Source organism: Phodopus roborovskii, unplaced genomic scaffold (genome assembly GCF_943737965.1).
Source record: "Phodopus roborovskii unplaced genomic scaffold, PHOROB, whole genome shotgun sequence".
NCBI classification, from domain to species: domain Eukaryota; kingdom Metazoa; phylum Chordata; class Mammalia; order Rodentia; family Cricetidae; genus Phodopus; species Phodopus roborovskii.
In genome coordinates, this window is record NW_026126548.1 from 269,980 (window position 1) to 288,225 (window position 18,246).

Sequence of the window (18,246 nt, forward strand, 5' to 3'; positions counted from 1 at the left end):
CTCTTTCTTCAGATAAAGTAAAATAGATGTTTGAGACAATCTTATTTTAGGTATCCAGGATAAAGGAAACCCCTGCTGACACCTGAGATATATTTATCCCTGCATTCTTGAGAAATTGTAAGAACCATGAATTGAGCACCAAAACTATATGTCATTGTTAGGCAATCACTAAGTGTTCACTGAACTAAGGGGCAATCATACCAATTAAACTCTTGGACTGTCACATGAGATGATCTGAATTTCTAAAGAGCTTTAAGCATGTGCTAAAAATGAGAAAGGCATTCATTAAAAGTTAGATTATGATTCTCAGTCTATCAGTCTCACTGCTGCTAAAAGTACCATCAAGATATGTAAATTGCCTTTGTTGCAGGAATGGTTAGATAGCAAATTTATAAAAATGATCCTATAAGTGCTACTCATTTAGTCAATGTACTCGCTATTTAAAAGCAGGATAATGTTCAGGTTAGGAAGACTTATTTTGCTATCTTATTAATGACTTCTGAGAAGTCTTATACTTCCCTAAATATGTAAAATAATTTCAATTATTTAAAAAGCTATTTTAGTATTTCCCTTCCAAATATAAGCTTAAAGAGTGACAATTTCACTATGAAATTTCAACTGTCACTAAATAGTCATCTTAGACATTATACTAAACAATGGTGTAAATTAAGATGTCTCTGACTATTAAGTTCCTGATAGGCATATTTTAAAATGTGCATTTCTTCCATACTTAATCCTCTGCAGAATTACCTATTATTATCATGATCATACAAAGTAGAATGATATGATATTCAATGACTATTATAAACCTACTTCATTAAAGAAAAATGTTTCAAAACAGACAAAAATACTGTGAGATTATATAATTTATTACTGTTGCTAAGATGAACACATATACTTAATACTCAATTTTATGTGGAACTTTAAAAAAATAGTTTTAATACAGTATCAAAATTTACACAAGTATTTTGTCAAGACCAATGTCTTTTGTATCTGCTACTGCAGGCTCTGCTGCAAGCACAAAACTTATTTAAATGTCTTCGGATTGTAGGAATACAACAATTGAGGAATGCTTCTGAGGGAAGGTGTACACATAGCAAACAATTTTCTCTTGAACACTAAACACATGACATTTTAAAGGAAGAGTCTTATATTATATCCCAGATATAATCATTGGAAATATCCTTCTATATTAAATAAATTTGTAAGTATTTTCAGAAAAATATTTTAGAAAAGTATTTCAGAGGGCAATTTTTAAAATCATAATTACACTTTTTTACTAGAACAAAATTCCATCTCATCCCCCTGCCAACAACCATTAATATGCAATACAATAAGACCATTTAAAAACAACAAAGAATATAGACTAGGAATCAAATCATAAGTTTAGAAGATACCTGGGAATTGTTGAATCCCTACTTTTGTAATCTTAAACTACAGTAGAAACAGCATTCTGTCACAGGCCTCTTGCACATTCATACAAGAAACTATCATTGCATTTAGATAAACACAAAATACCTATCACAGCATTTCCAATACACACGTTCTAATATTATATAACTATACCAAAAATAAAAAATGAAAGCAAAGCTAGCACAGCTCAAGCAATCTGAGCAAGAGCCTTTAGCCTCAATAATGGACATGCGTTAATTTCATAAAACATTAGATAGCTGCAGTAAGTAGGCAAAGAAAGCTTTTGTTTTATAAGTGCAGTATAATATTTTTAATTTTACATAAAGTTTATTAAATATACAGCATGTCTAGAAACAAAATTGTAGAAATAGACAATCTCACAGCTCAAAACACTTAGAAAAGTTATGTTTCTTTTCCTGTTAGTTGACATTGGTCTGCTGAATATATATGGATTGTATGCCCAAAGACATGCCCCTACAAACAATTTATCAAAATTAATATATTTATTTTGACCAATTGAAAGAAATGCTACTCTCTGATAAACACTCTAAAAATCCCTGCTACTTTTCTAACTGGCAAAAGAACTTGTGATATTTTTAGCACCTCAGAGTTCAAAACAGAAATCAAATATTATCTTGTATCCCACTAGTTATACATTAAGAAGTAATCTTTCCTAAACTGAAATATAGGAGAGAGCTTCCCAACCTAGTTTTGTATGCTGGAAAATACCTCTTTATATCTTCCATACAGTAGAAAGTTCCCAACATTAGACACAATGAACCACCTCTATCAAAGGCATGGAGGCTCTACTGGACTCATCCAACCATGCAAGATTACCCAATATGTCAATCATAGATGTGGAGAGTTGAAAACATTTCAACTGTCATGTAGACACTAGTTCTAAAATGATGATTTTCCAAAGCTACCTTGCGACTGCTGTGAACACTAAAGTGGTAAGTATAAGCACATAATAGCTTTATGGGGGAAGTTACACTGAAGAGTTATGAGGGGAGCTATGTGTAATGTACAATCACTACATGTGTTGCCACGAGTCCCATTTTGTAGGAATCAACTTTTTTTCTTTTTCTTCTTTTCTTTATTTTCTGGTAGTGATGATTTCATGTTTGAAGGCAGTGCTTCTCACATGGGGCCTTTGTACTGGTTTCCTGACAAATGTTGCCTAATTCCAGGACACGAGCCTGCAGCATCTCCAAGTTTCCTCCATACAACCTTAAAAGAAAAAAAAAAAGAAGTAAGCATCTTATGTGTTGTCTAGCAGAAAAAGATGTGTGAGTTTCAGGGCGACTATGAGAAGACCAAAGGTAAGACAAGACAAACTCCACATGGATGGGTTCCAACATAAAGTAAAGCATGATGATGACAGTTTCCAGAACACAACAACTTCTCTGGAACTAGGATGCTATACCTCACATTCCAGAAACAAGAGCAGATGTTATAGCAGGATTTGACATCTCCTCCAGCTCTCTGAGTGGCCCTCAACTCTGACTTAACAATAATTCCCACTTGCAGATATTCTGAGGATGTTGGCAAAAAGGAGCACTGGTATCTTTATTTTTTAACACTCCCAAAGTGATTTTAATGTGCAACTAGAATAAAGAGCCCTTGGTTAAAAGATCATATATAATCCTACAGTATAAATCTATAACAAAGCATACAAAATGTCTAATTCTTCTAGAAAAGGAAATTTGCATTCTTGAACTACAAGTCCTAATCTTCTAATCTTAAATGCTTGATCTTTGCAAAGTACGATATGCATTTGTCATTAGCTCAGCTAATGAGCTACTGGAGAACTCTCTCATATTTCCACAACAGAAAAAAAACTAAACATTGGGTTAAGTAAATTCACAAAATACTGAAAGAACTACAATTCCATCTTATTAAACAATGGGCCATATTAGAAAATAGGTAAAATTAAGAATTATATAACTATAAAATTATTGAGGTCACCAGAAATTTCAGTGTACAAGCACTAACTAAAATAAGTACATACATGTCCTCAAGCAGTAGAACAACCATAATAACTCTCTCTGATGACTGTTAGACTGATAAATTTCACACAAATTTACAGTGCTTTAATGTGAACAAAAAACTAGTTTGTTAACTAGTAACTGAGAGAGAGAGACTATTTCTTTTTATTTTGCTTTTAATTAGAAGTAGATTCACTAGGGACATACACTACCATTTACAAAGTTATATAGACAGTTCTGCCATTCTTCATTTCCAAGACAGTGGAACTAAGACAGTCACCACTGCATGGGGAACAGTCTATTACACTCAAGGGGAATTTTAGTTATGGCCTTTAAATATCAGGAGTAGAATTTTACATCAATGGACAACTTCAGCTATACACAGGAAGCCAAGAATATCTAAAAAACTATTATGCATTTCCAGCAAGAATCTTTTAATGTCTGTTTTGGAAACAAGGATATACCTGAAGACCACAAAATAAGTACAGATATAAAAACACTGGCTGTTACAACTACAAAGTACAACTCCCACTTAGTTATTCAGTTGTTGAACACAATGGGTCACACCTGAGTATTACAATGAGGTGAAAGAAAATTCCTACTGAAGGTAGAACTCTGGAGTAAAGCTATGGCCCTAAGGGATACTGTATGGATGAAAAGCAGAATAATGCTTGCTGTACACAAGAGTATGACTGAGATGACCTAGTATCTCAATTGTCATTGGAAGATTTCCAACAAACCTGAAATGACAAGGTTACTAAAGATAATGTTTATGGTTCTCAGAAGGCAGAATACTTATCCTTAGAAGAGAACCAACTAACTGTTCATTAAACAGTGTGATGATAGTCTTTGAATAATAAACTTTTTGGTAAATTAATGTTACCCACTTACATCCATGAGGAATATCAGAAACTGGCAAGGTTCCCATTACCTTGACTTCTTCTAGAGACCTATTAAGCTTATAATATCACACATAATTCTGTGACATTATAAGTTTATAGATCCTTAAATAGAAAGTCTTTGTAATCTTTGTTACCTACCTTCCAGGAAAATCATGTATGAAACTGCATTATAATCTTCTTTCCTTATTACCCACTCTTCAGTGAACCCATATGTTTATTCTTCAGTATTTACTATGTAACTTTGATGACCATGTCATTTTTTATTTTGTTGTTGTAGTTTTGAGACAGGGTTTCTCTTTGTAACCGCTGATTGCCATGCAATTTGTAATGTTGCCACAGGTACTATTTTAAATTGTTTCTAAGAGTTTAAGAATCAGAACTAAGTTTTGATTTGCATTTCCCTTTGTAATATGGGGATCAAAGACAAACATGGACACAGTTATAAAAAAAGATATATTAGAGGACCTTTAAAAATAAATAACAAGGGTTAAAAGCTTGTGAAGTTAAAAGATTACAAGACAAGTGTCCTTTTAAAGCAAGCAAAAAAGATCAACAAAATCTAATCTTGATCGCAAGCTGTATTCAGGAAGTTTTCACAAGGAAGGGAGGGATGCAAAGGGAAGTAAGGGCAAAAGCCAATTGTATTAAGCATAATGGACAAGTTATTATCTGCAAGATACGATGTTTTCATTCTTTATGGTGAGTGTTAAAAGTAGCTGGTCCTCAAAGGAGACTTGGCTAAAAAATTGACCTCACTAGGCAGTTTGAACAAGAAACTTCATTTCTGGGACTTAGTCCATTCAAATATACAATGTGAGTGTTGGGACTAAGGTGTCACATCCAAATAACCTGTAACTGATGCTAAATAGAAAAATCCAATACGGGAACTCCACTCACTCCTAAGAGGCCACCAAGGATGTTTTCTGTACTTCTCTCCCAGTACTAAAGTGCTCATCAACCAACTCAACAGTATTTTATTTCCGTTTTGACAGTCAATAGATGAAAAGTAACAGGATCCCTAGGTTTATGGTCAAATCTATAAATTTATACATTAAATACTCAAATGTAATGATCTTAAGTACAAGTTGAAAAGCTACAGCAGGTGAACAGTAGTGCATTTAGGAAATGATATGTAGAACCACACTCATTTAAAATCAAAACAACAGATATGTAGCAACAAAAAATGGTTAGAAAGGATTGCAAAATAAAAGCAGTCACAACACAGGCAAGCAAAAGGTTTGAAAATTCTCATCCTAGCTCATATAAAATGCCCATGGGATTTTACTGGATTCCAGAAATGTCTTGATGTGGTGAACCAGATCTGAGAATATATGAGCTCAATATATGTAAAGCTGGAGAGATTTTGAAACAAGTCTGCTATTCTATGATATAAGCATAAAATATGAAAATAAAAGCACAACAATACAAAGCCAATTAAAATTAGGACTAACCTTGACTACTTATATTAACAAATGCATTGTTGTACAATAATACATTTAGTTCTTCAAATCTGCATGACTATATTCTTTATTACAATTGTCATGTTTCAACTGAGTTTTCTGACTTCATGGATATGTTTCTATTTATCTGTCCTATTGGTACACTTCTCTTACCTTACCAGGGTCTAAGTTTGAGTTGGCTATGAAAGATGAAAACATGATATGAAGGGGACATATCTCATCTGTGGAGTTGTTAATCATAACTTTTTATTCTTTTTAAAATGTCTTAAATTCAATACTTAAAAATGTTCATAGGTCATTCTGGAATGCAGAACTGACTGATCATTTCTGATCATACCCAGGGCTTTGTATGTAGTGGGCAAGCACCAGATTGCCAAACCCACTGATCTTGGTAGTTTTTAGCATGACTGTATGAATATCCTTGTAATAAAACAAACTGAAGGGCAAGATATTTGGTCAGCAATTTTCAAAGTAGATATTCTTAAAGAATAAGTAAGCTGTGATGAGGCTGTCAACACAGAATACACAATCAAGCACATCAGACTTACATTGCACATTTCTCTGACTATAGCTTTTTCTGTCTCACTAAGGTCATGTTCATACTCTTTACCCTGTTGACGATCTATAGTTTCCTGAACATCCAAGACCTGGATTTGTTGAAAAAGAAAAGCAAATTTCACATGGGAAAAATCTGTTAGTTTATGTTAACACCATCATGGACTTTACTTTATCAAATCGTAATTTTTCCATGTCTGCATATCAGAATGGATTTATATATGGCAAAATGTTTTTTAAATAGTTAGTTGTTCTAAAGCCTGGAATGATTTTTGTTGATTCTTTTTCAAGTGGCCATTAAAAACAGTGTCACTAATATTCAATTGAATGCATTAAGGTCTAAAATAATTAGGTGCAATTAATTTAGTCATTAAGATCTTTAATAGTGTGAATCATTTAGGGTATACTCAAAAACTCTTGGTCCAATTCAACAGTGAATACAATTTATTATGTACCAAATGTCTGAGTGATATGTAGACAAGGCCTATAGAAAAGATGGCTACAAAAGAATATGCATATGTATATGAGGTATGCAGATGAATACTGTGAGTTCAGAGTTCTTGCCTGCACTAAGTGCCTAAGAAACGAATGTGGGGATGCATCTTGAGGGGAAATACCTCATGACTCTTTACAGTGAAAATATTCAAGCAACACTTCAAATGTTTTTTTCATTTGAGCAAAGTGTGCTCTAACTGTCTTTTAATCAGGTTGATTGGCCTATGTTTCTACTTCTCCAAACTGTCCCTAAATAGGCTAAATATATTATTTTCAAAATGTCATTTTCATGTAGTAAGAGCCTGTGGTACAGGAGGGTGATGTTTGTCACTGTTGTAGTGGTTTATAAGCCAAAGCACTGGCACAACATAAAAACTATTCTTTATTCTACAGCGTCCACACTGAACTGTGACCTACTGAATAGCTTGCTTCTATTGTTATTCTGGTCAGGAAGGCCACATCAGTGTGTCCAAATAACTAGCACCAATGAATAATTAGGGTCTCCATGTCAAGTTCATAAACACTGAGACTAAGTTTAATCTTGTAATAGTCTTATTCAAAAATGCTTCCCCATTATCACCATACTGATACCAACAGTATTTCTTTAAGTCTTGGCACCAGCCTCATAATCATTATTTGCATACTGATATGAATTCAATGACTTTTCAGTCACAGAAAATTCAAAGATCCCTTGAACATCTTCTTACAGATTCAATTTGTAATGCATCTCAAAATACTATATACTTTAAATCAGTTATTCTCTACTAAATTAAACTCCAATTAACAGTCATATACTTTGGAACTAGGGAAGTACACTTTTATTAAAATGGACTAGCTTCTTTCACTGGTTTACAATGTTTTCACAACAAAATAGGCCCGGAGTTTGTTGAAGCCTGGTGTTTTCTTTCAAATGTATCAAAAGGGAGAAACTGAACCATTATCCTATGCCCATATTATTTTGCATACTGATGAGGCATTTTCAGGGTATGTCTGCACACACTTCTCTTGACATGGGAAGTTCCAGCAGTGAGCACCATTGGATAGTTTAGATCTTCTAAAGATCCCTGCCCATGTCTCCAGATAAGCTGGCCCTCTCTAGAGACAACATTTTACATGGAAATTAGAGAATCATTCATAGGAAATTGAGGGTCTCTTCTTTGCCCTTCTTGTCCTTTGATACCACAGTTAGAGTTACACTGAAAAGGTTAGAATACACCAATGTGGCCCATTATGTGCAAATTTGACATTTAACAAGGCAGCAGGCTGAAATTGCTTTCAAAGGGTTTATATAGCAGGGCAATGTGTTGCTTTTGGATTTTGTTCAAAAACTGAACTGCTACAAAATTGAAACTGATATGTGGGTCTTTTCCATTTCTAAAAAGCTTTCAGAGGGTCAGTGCCTAATTCACAATAAAGCTCAACCAGGAGGAAAGTCCTCATCAGTTAATAAGTCAGCACCTTCGAAGAGGCAGGGCAGGCCCCTAAATGCTTGTCATAACTTTACACCTAATTACATTTGGTTGCTTGTCGTGTGTATTCTCCTAAGACAGAAGTAGTGTAGTGCATTGCCAGGGGCCACCACCAGCACAGCTCTCTTACTTGTACTGCAATCAGTACATGTTTAGGAAAGCAAATTCATTGTCTATGAGCCAAAGCCAAATATCCTGAGAGTTAAATCTCCTGTTGAAGTTAAATCACAAAAATCAAAGTGTTTCTTTGAAGTTCTCATCAATTTAACTGCACACAAGGCTTACTACAGAAGATATGGCACACTCTTAAAAAAAGCAACTTCAGTCTGATGGTAAGTCAGAAAATGAAATAATTTTAAGAAAAGTTAGAAAGCCTGTGTGCCAAAAGTTGACCTTAAGCTCTCTGTCTGTATTATGGCTCTTGTAGAGTTCATAAAAACTGTTCAAAATCATAAACCTATCTAAAGGACATCATAATGCTTAGAAATTATTTTAGTTCTAAAGGTTATTTTATTGCCTGCATAAATAATTTATAATCTTAGGTAAACATTTAAATTATTTAATACTAATTTTAACTATAGTATTATTAATTTTATTTACTTGGAAACATCATTAGTTAAAGAAATAAATGATTAATTTTCCAAATTTTCATTAGTCACCACAGAATCTGAAGTAAAGCCAAAGCTAGAGACCATCTATTTTTTCTAATGTGCCTATAAAGAAACAGTAACTGGGATTTGAAGACTTAATTTTGACTTAATAGAAGAAAAAGTAGGTTGAAGTTCATTTCAATATCCATTGAATAGTAATCATGTAATATCTTCAATTGCCTTCCTTACTTTACAGTCTTACTAATACTGTGCATGTGGTGACATCTATGCAATAAGCATTGCCCATATAAAGCCTGTAACATTTTTCACATGGATATGCATGCACAAGAGACTTCAATTTCAATCACATTACTCAAGCAGAATAACAAAAGGAGCTATTTAACTTTAAACACTCAAGCTCACTTTCAGTTCACAAATTAAAACCACAGAGATTAAAAAGTTTCACCAACAAAGGAGTTAAAAATAAAGCATCTATGGTTACAGCAAGACTGAGGACTGCCAGACTACAGAAAACAAGCCACAACACAACTGAGGTTCTGGAGAAATGATTGCACACAGTTGGTTACCTTAAGAGAATGTACCACAGGTTCAGGCTGCTGAGAAGGTGTGGTATGTCCACTGAAGCTAGCTGGAGAGTTGGGTGAACTGTTACTCCCATCAGCCCCTGATGACAACCTAAAAGAACCCTTAGTAGAAAATCAACAACTTTGTTATTAAAACAAAAGTCGTTTAAAGATGCCATTAAATATGCAGTCTCAGCACCAAATGAGCAATATTTATTTTTATTATTTTTCTATCACCTGCCTTAAAATTCTTAGTCTATCTTAAGACTCATACTCAATCTATTCATTAGAATACAGTTGCTGCTTGAGTGATGGTGAAAACAAGAGCCATCCCCATAAGCATCTGGATGCCATTTCCAGTTTACCAGTGTGCAAGCCCCCAAGCAATGGCCATTAAGAATATTTCAAGACTGATTTTCAAAACCTAAAGACCTAAATAGCAAGGAATTCATACGTTACTCCACAGCTGAGTGAAACACTTGCTCAGCAGGTCAAATGTCATATTCCATATGTCTTAGTAAAAACTAACACATCACACTGTTGCACTGGGTAAATTGTGTCTCTTATAAAACCCTTGTTGAGGGATAGTCCTATAATAATGTAACATTTAAAAAGAGGATTAACTTAATTCAACATTTCCTGCAGCAAGTATTCATATCCTAGCCTCCATTAAAATGAAAAAGCCAAGGTAGATACAAGTTATACATTTGTTAATTAATAATTCTTCAACTCAGTGGGTGAAAAATGATTAATTAAACCCGTGTGAGCATAGTCACCTGGGAACTCCTCTCAGGGGTCTGCAGTTTTTCTGAATATTGATTGAGGAAAGACTAATGGATCAACTAGGGAAAAGCAAGCAGCAATTATCTTCTCCTAGAAAAGTAGCAAGGGGAAATTTCCAAACCTGTTTTTTGTAGGGCATTTCATTCTTAAGGGACCTGAGGAATTTTTTCTGCCCATCAAAAAAAAAACTACAGATTTATCCACGAGTAATAGATTTAATCAGTAACACTTAGTTGGTCCTGTTAAAATAATCTTCCCAAGTATGAGGAACCACTGAAGGTGCATTGTAAAATCATAAAGGGAGAGACAACAGTATTTTGGGACTTTCAATTACAACAGCTACGGGTGATTGCTTGTGGCAGACAGTTTTAGGGAGTGGGGGGTGAACTAGTTGCACATAGCAACAGTCACAGTTACAGGCCGTAGGCACCCAACATTATTCACATAAAATTTAACAACCCCTAAATTTTGGAATATTATGTCCCTTTTTTTGTTGTTGTTGTCATTTCTTCCCATACCCTGGCAAGGCTATGAAGAAAGATATATTCTATATGCTACAAGAACTGTGCATTCTAATTGCTCCTGTCACCCAAACTAACCACCAATGAGATTGTTATACTTCTCTAGCTTTTCTCCTTCATTGCTACAAAACCTTGCAGTAAAAGCCAGTGATAAAAACATAAGCCTCCTGCAACCCTCTTGAAAATTAAAATATAAGTTTGCCTCTTCTGGGTTTGTAACTTAAATCAGATATAATAACACTGACATGAATAATAACAAGGCAATTATTTGAGATTTAATGATAGTTTGAAAACAGACCTTCGAAGCCCCAAACTGTATACAAATTTTCTCTATAGATTCAGTGATTCTAAACTAGATGAGAGACAAGGAAACCCTCTTTCCCTGAGTGACATCATTCCTCTGCAGTTCTCCTCCCCTGCTGGTACCACCCTAGAAGTTCAGAAAAGCTTGGGGTGTATGCATTCAGATCACCTGCCATTTAGAACAGCACATTACTATGCCATTATTTTTCTGCTTGATGACCTGAGACACAAGACAATAAAGATTCCCATTTTAGGTGACCATCATGTCATTTCCTTCCTTAACCCTTCTATGCAGTTTATCTTTAAGGTTTCCCTTTCCACATTTAGCTGAAAGGCAGGCACATTAGTAATAACATGATTTGCTTGGGCATGGATCCTGTGTTTTGGTTTAACAAAGACTTGAAAATCAACATTAACTCTGTCTTTGATTCTAATCATCTGGGCTAACTGGGATTGCTTGAACTTCGGGAGAGTCCTATGTTGATCACAGCCATTAAGAAACAAACAAGTAAATACTTTTATTAGTTTCCTTTTGTAGTTATTGTTGGGATTTTTTAATTTTGTTTTTGTTGTAATTGTTTTGAGATAGTGTTTCTCTGTGTAACATCCCTGGTTATCCTGGAACTCATTCTGTAGACCAGGCTGACCTCAAACTCACCAAGATCCACTTACCTCTGCCTCCCAAGTGCTGAGATAAAAGGCATGCACCACCACTGCCTGGTTCATTAGTTTTCCTTTAAAAAAGTATTACAATAAGCAATAAGCTCTGACTTGGAGAATTTATTAGGAAAAACTGTATTATCTTTCATAATTATAGACTAACTTTGAGAACATGAACTAGTAATCAAGCATAAAGATTGAGTGTTCTCTATTTCTTTCTCTTCTATTTTCTCCCAAATACAGTGTGTGTGTGTGTGTGTGTGTGTGTGTGTGTGTGTGTGTGTGTGTGTGTGTGTGTGTTATATCTTTCTTTTTGGGAGGCTGAAAAGTAACCAAATACATGGTAAAGTTTAACACCAAATATACTCAGTGACTTTCTAGATTGTAACACCAGAATCCAGCAGCTCACTCTTGTCTCCTCTAACACAGTAGAAGTTAAGCTATCTAAATACTTATGGGGATATTTGGTGAATTACCTAGACTCATTCATTATGCACTCTCTGTTGACATATACATTTTGACTAAACTAGTTTTTAATGTGCTATTGAGTATAAGAAATAATGCTAAATAGTCTCTTGGAGCTTGTTTCAATTAAGATTAAGGCCTCTTATTTAAATTATACTGGAGTGCCTCTGAAGACAAGGAATTTAAAAGTGGAAACCCCTAATAAAATTGGAACTATGATTCTTATCTTGAGTTATTTGTGTTCAAGCCACATGTGAAGACATGCCACAAACATACATAATATGCAAAAAATCTCCAGTCACCAATTCATGGGCAAGGGATAGTTTTCCAGGCTGCTTGGATGCACCTGAACTTCACATTTCTTTTCCTGGAGGTGTTTTTGTCCTTTGAATACTTTGGCTTGCTCAACCTTGACCATTCATTAGTTCAGAATAAACTAAGAAAATGGATAAGAGGTAAATGATTCCACTCTTGCCCTCCTTGTCCCCTCCCCAAACAGCCACCTCCTCCATGTACACAGACATAATCTACCCTGTGCCCAAACAGCCACCTCCTCCATGTGTACAGATGTCAACTACCCACCTCCCCAACTATAGTGATTCCTCTAGCAACAGAGGCCATCTGGTTATACATAAGCAAATGCAGACAGCTGGCTCATCTTCACTCACCGGGAGAGTGGGCAGGCATCTTCCTATTCCTCGGCACCCTTGCCACCACTGCAAGACCCGCCGGGCTCTGGGCCCCCAGCCTTTCTCCAAATTTGAGCTGTTTTTAGTTGGAGGTTGACTTCTATTCTGGGTGGCCTTATATTTGGAACAATATGGTACAATCACTCAGAAAAATACTCTTTCCCAAGACTCAAAAAAGCAGACAGAATAAGAAGCTTAATGAGATGAACCACAATGACCACAACGGCAAGCTATAACATGCACTTGAACCTGGGGGAAGTTCAAAGTTATAAACAGAAGTCTATGTTGGAACCAATAGTGATGTCTCCTAGGCAATAATAGTTGCACCCTCAAGCTGTCAAAAGTAGATGATACAGGTGAAATTAAAGAAAAAAACTTAAAGATATTTAAATGATGTCATTTTACAGAGTTCACCTATTAGGAATAAATTTATCACATCACAGATCTTCCAGATCTATAATCTGGGGAACTTCTCAATTTAACAGAAATAAGTAATAATATAATTTGAAGTGATATGCACTTTTGGTAATAATACAAATTGGAAATTTAACTGATAATATGTCAAATTCTCAACAAAATTTGCTACATAAGAAAAAATTATAAAGTCCAAAGAGGCATTAAAATAACTTTTATATGTCAAATTTCTATTAGTTAGTCAATGTTTAAATTTCTATTCCAATTGGTAGCAGGAATAATATAAATTAACAAAAAAGAAAATTCTAAAATAAATTTTCTGAAATTTTAGATTTTCTGCATGACCAACATGTGTAAGTCTATAAAAATTATCAGAAGTAAATGAACTTATTGGAACAAGTTGTCTTTTTCTTTCTAAACCTACTATGTCCCAAAGGAAACAATAAAACATCCTTCCCACACAATGGTCAATAATCTCAGTGTAGACATGTGGGGTTAATTCTGAGAGACTGAAACTAAGAATAATATGTTTTAGTTCTCTTTTGCAGAGCTGAGGCCTCATGGTCTTTCACGCATCCACTTTGCCTGTATATTATTCCACCAATTGCTCTTCTTACACCTGAAAACACCTACATGAGTAAACAGGCTAAGCATGTCATATTTAGGAACACATATGTATATACATATGTAAATATAACAAAAGCTAATGAGAAAGAGACCATGAATGTGAAAGAAAACAAGGAGTATATGAGAAGGCTTAAACAGAAAAAGGAGAAGGTAGAAATTATGTAATTATAATCTCAAAAGTAAACAAGAATGTTTACAAAGTAGTTTAGTTTTCATATCTATATCCTGGAATTGGTACTTTGGTGTCGTTTTCATTATAAGTTTATGGAACTAGAGAGGAAAATAGACCATGGTCTTAAGTCAAAGGTACCATTTATTTATAGCAGTAGATCCTCCCAAACCCTGGACTGTTTGTGAAGTCAGTTCCAGGGATACAGGTCAAGTCACACACACTCTGTTTTCCATATGTAACAGAAAATTCTACATGTGTGCTAGAATCAATGATCCCTTCAGCATGCAATACCAATGTGGAAATCATTCTTTTGACAGTTATCTCATATTTAGATATCTAACCTATTTGATTATCAAAATAATTATATCCAACAATTTATAAAATGGGTAATAGCTTTAATTTTACCACCCACACTAATCAGTTCTATTTCTGAGGGGATCATTAATTATAAATGCAAATTTTGCAGTTACTTTTACATAATTTAAGCATCTTTCAGACCTTAAATTTTCCAGTTCTAGTTAAGTAAGTGAATTATATAGGACTAAACCTATTTTCATTCTCCCTTCATGTGTAGTGAGGCCAAATTCTGATGCTGGTTCTATCTCACCCATGAAATCGACAATGGTGCCTCTGGAGAATCAAAATTCTTGATTTGCTAACTTATGTCAACACTGATTTTAAAATTTAGGTAAATGGAAAAGTGAATTCTGGGACAGCTACTGTCTTTTGATACTCATTCACACCAACAATGAGTGTCAGCTTTCTGCCAGCTCTTCAGTTGTTCACCATAGAATTTTCTCAAAATAGCTTCATAAAATAGAAGAAATCTTCAGAATCTCCACCTCTGGGATTATTGCTGGCAGCATGGAAAACGCAACCCTGGTCATCAACTGCCCCATACAGTAAAAATTATCCTCCAATAATCTGGCTACTATCAAATTGAAATGACTTTTGAAATTTACAAATTATTCATTTACTACGGATTCTTTCATATAATTCCTATGAATAGTTTGACAATGTGAGTCAACAAGAATAATGAATATACTTAAAGGCAGGAAAGAAAATAGGTGAGAGTCAAATTAAGAACCACTCGTAAGATTTAACAAAAGTATACAATAGTGATTTGTTTTTATTCCCTCAAACTCTAGGAATTTCTGAAAGGGGAACAGGTAGAAAATGAGCTGCTTTGGAGTTTGGTGAGAAAGGAGAAGTGAAAATTAAGACTTAAAAGGAAGACAAAAGGGACAGTCCAGGATGTACTCCTATAACATCATGCTCCTCAGCAAACCATGGGAAAAATAAGGCTTCCCAATAGAAGATTAACAGACTAATCCAATAATAATGACTCATTAAAAAGGATTAGAAAACACAAAGTAGCTCATATTTAAGCTAAAGGTTTCTTAGCCTTATGAGTCAGTCTGACCTGGAGACATCTACCTCATTGACTTGGAAAGGAGGAAGTGGGAACCATTCTCATAGCCACAGCATATGGCTATTGCTGGAGGAAGTGCCTAAGGTCCTCTGTACTTAAACGTAAATCTAGCATTCAAGCAACACATCATAACATTTAACTTCCAGCAGGGCTCTTTTAGTGAATAATTGTCATTGTCTGAAAATGTACAAGGTTCTCTAAGATATAACAGTTTATCTTTTCTTAATTTTTCTTAATGGGTTACATATGTAAACTAAGGAAACAAAAACCAATTTTGCAAGTCAAACAATTAAGCGTCTTATTACAATCATGATTTTCTCAAATTTGAGTCACTCCATAGTTTAATTATTCCTCTTAGAAATAAAAATATATTTAAGTTAGCTATTATTCTCTAATATAAAAAACAAATCACAAAAGATGATTATTCAGAATTTGATTTGTAGTCACTATAATTCAGAAAAATTGCCTAAAAAGGAAAACTTCCACAAAATTCCTTGCCAATGATTTATTATAATTAAGGAAAATGGAATTACAAAATAATATTGTTTCATGAATTTTTTATTCTAGTATAGAATTCTGCAACATGAACTATAAGACTTATTATTGAATGCATATAAGTATGTGTATGTGTGGCATGTGCATTTATAAATACATGAGGGTAGAATATATATATACACACATACTTACTTTTGAGTGAAATAACATTACAATGTCTTATATACACAGGCTTCCCACTCCTCAGAGATAATGCATGTAGAATGAATTTAGGACACACACAACCTTCCTATCAACATGGAAAGCCAACTATGGATGCTTAATGATTTATTGATTAATGTGGTTTCCTGTTAAAAATAACTTAATACTTAATGAGTCCTAAAGTTTGGTTACAGTATCATGTAGTGCCTCACATGTCATCAGAACACAATCATAGTTTAGGGTGGGGAGTGTACTCAGTCCTTCATTATTACAGGGCAAAGGGGTGCTTTGATTAGTCCTTGTCCACTTTCCATTTATAAGAACTGCAGAACTGCAGCTGCACATAGAGAAGTGCAGATGACACTTGGAGAAGAATGTGGGCAGACTATCCAGACTTATTCGCACAGATAGGCTTAGTAATGCTTATGCTCTCTGCTTTGCATTTAAAACATATAAATATTCTTATTCAAATAACTTAAAATTACTTCTTAAATCTATGAAAAAATTATTTAAAAAGTTTTGTAGACCTCTATTCAAGTTGTTGATCAGGGGATTTTCAAAGAACCCTCAAAACAATACAGACTATTGACACTGTTCTTAGCTATTCATCAGAACTTGATAGTAAGACACCCTGGTTAAAGATATCACACATTTTAGAGACAGGACATGGGGTAAGTAAGCTGTACATACAAGGATGCTTCCTAGTGCTGGCTAGTGTCAGAAGTATCTCATAGTATCAGAAGGTACTCCATAGTCTGCTAGGAGAGAAAAGTCAATAGTCTTGCTAAAAGGGGAACACTGTCAGCTACAATAATGACCACCCTGGCAAGGTATGCAGATAGAATGTTATGGGTGTAACCAACCATATTCTAATTGAATTTAGGACTCATTCCACAGGGAAAAAAAGGAAATGTAATGTAAATTTGGTCAAGAATCTATTGTTAAGGAGTTAATAGGGCCTAGGAGTGACCCTGTTGCTATAATTTTTGTAAATGGATCTAGCACCAAATTGCCCTATAATATACTTCTGAGTGTAATGCAGCCCTCCTTTCTCATCTGAGTAGCTTCTTTGTTTAGAGGAGTTTAGAAACTCAAAATTCATCAAGTACAGAGAATTAGTGCCTGGGAAAAGTTTAGCTATAGACTAAATATACCCTTGTCTCCCAGACTCAAGGAATTTTTGGAAGAGAGGGTAAAAAGATTGTAAGATCAGGAATCAGGAGCACCAGAATGAGACAGTGTTTTCTGGACATGACAAGAACAATGAACTCATGAACCCATTGAAGCTATGGCTGCATGCACAAGACTTGTATAAGATTAAGCCAATCAATTCTCCATATGTAAGATGGAGGGCCTCAGGAGGCTCTAGCTAAGGAGCTATGACAACCAATGACTAATAGAATAGGGATAATCAATTTTCTTTAGGAGTGTGGTATATCATAGATTGGCCAACTTCCAGTGGATTGCCCCACAGCATTAATTAAATTCAATGGGTTACTAACCAAAACAAAAACTAAAAAGAATTTGGTGAATGTAATGAGTGGATCTAGGAGGAGTTCAGAGGAGGAGTGGAAGCAAATATTATAGTGTATGTACATATGCATGAAATTCTTAAAGAATTAATGAAAATATATTAATATCTATCTATCTATATAGAGTTTATTTGTTCATTTATCAGGTACTATTTTAAACACCACTTAATTATATATTTCAATAAATTTTTATTGAAATAAGTAAGTTCAAATTGTGATCTCTATATGGCATTTAGGAGCTGGATGGCTTTAAGACAGCTATATGATATCTCTGTGCCTCAGTTTCCTCCTGTACAAAACATAGGTAATGATAAAATGGTACATCTTATCTTATGGAGTTGATAGCTGCCATGAAACAATCTCTCAGATAACTGCCTATCCTGTACAGCTGTTCTCTGTTTACTCTCATTATCAGAAATGTTTGTGCTTTGGTTGTCAACACATTTTATAATGTGTCAGTTTACTTTCACATGTTTTCATTTATAGATATATCTCT

General features: G+C 34.5%; 1 protein-coding gene across 5 annotated transcripts in view; it reads right to left on the reverse strand.

Annotated features, from left to right (window-relative positions):
• Positions 1 to 851: 851 nt before the first annotated feature.
• Positions 852 to 18,246, reverse strand: part of Ccdc85a (coiled-coil domain containing 85A) — a 197,173-nt gene continuing 179,778 nt past the window's right edge. The window contains exons 4-7 of one of the 5 annotated variants that reach the window (XM_051200702.1): positions 12,857 to 12,991; positions 9,460 to 9,579; positions 6,312 to 6,410; positions 852 to 2,643 (exon numbers count right to left, since the gene is read on the reverse strand). In XM_051200702.1, the coding sequence (XP_051056659.1) occupies positions 2,554 to 2,643; positions 6,312 to 6,410; positions 9,460 to 9,579; positions 12,857 to 12,991 (444 nt within the window). In that variant the 3' untranslated portion in view covers positions 852 to 2,553. The remainder of the gene's footprint in view (positions 2,644 to 6,311; positions 6,411 to 9,459; positions 9,580 to 12,856; positions 12,992 to 18,246) is intronic. The other 4 variants (XM_051200704.1, XM_051200703.1, XM_051200705.1 and 1 more) reach the window with 4 other exon arrangements.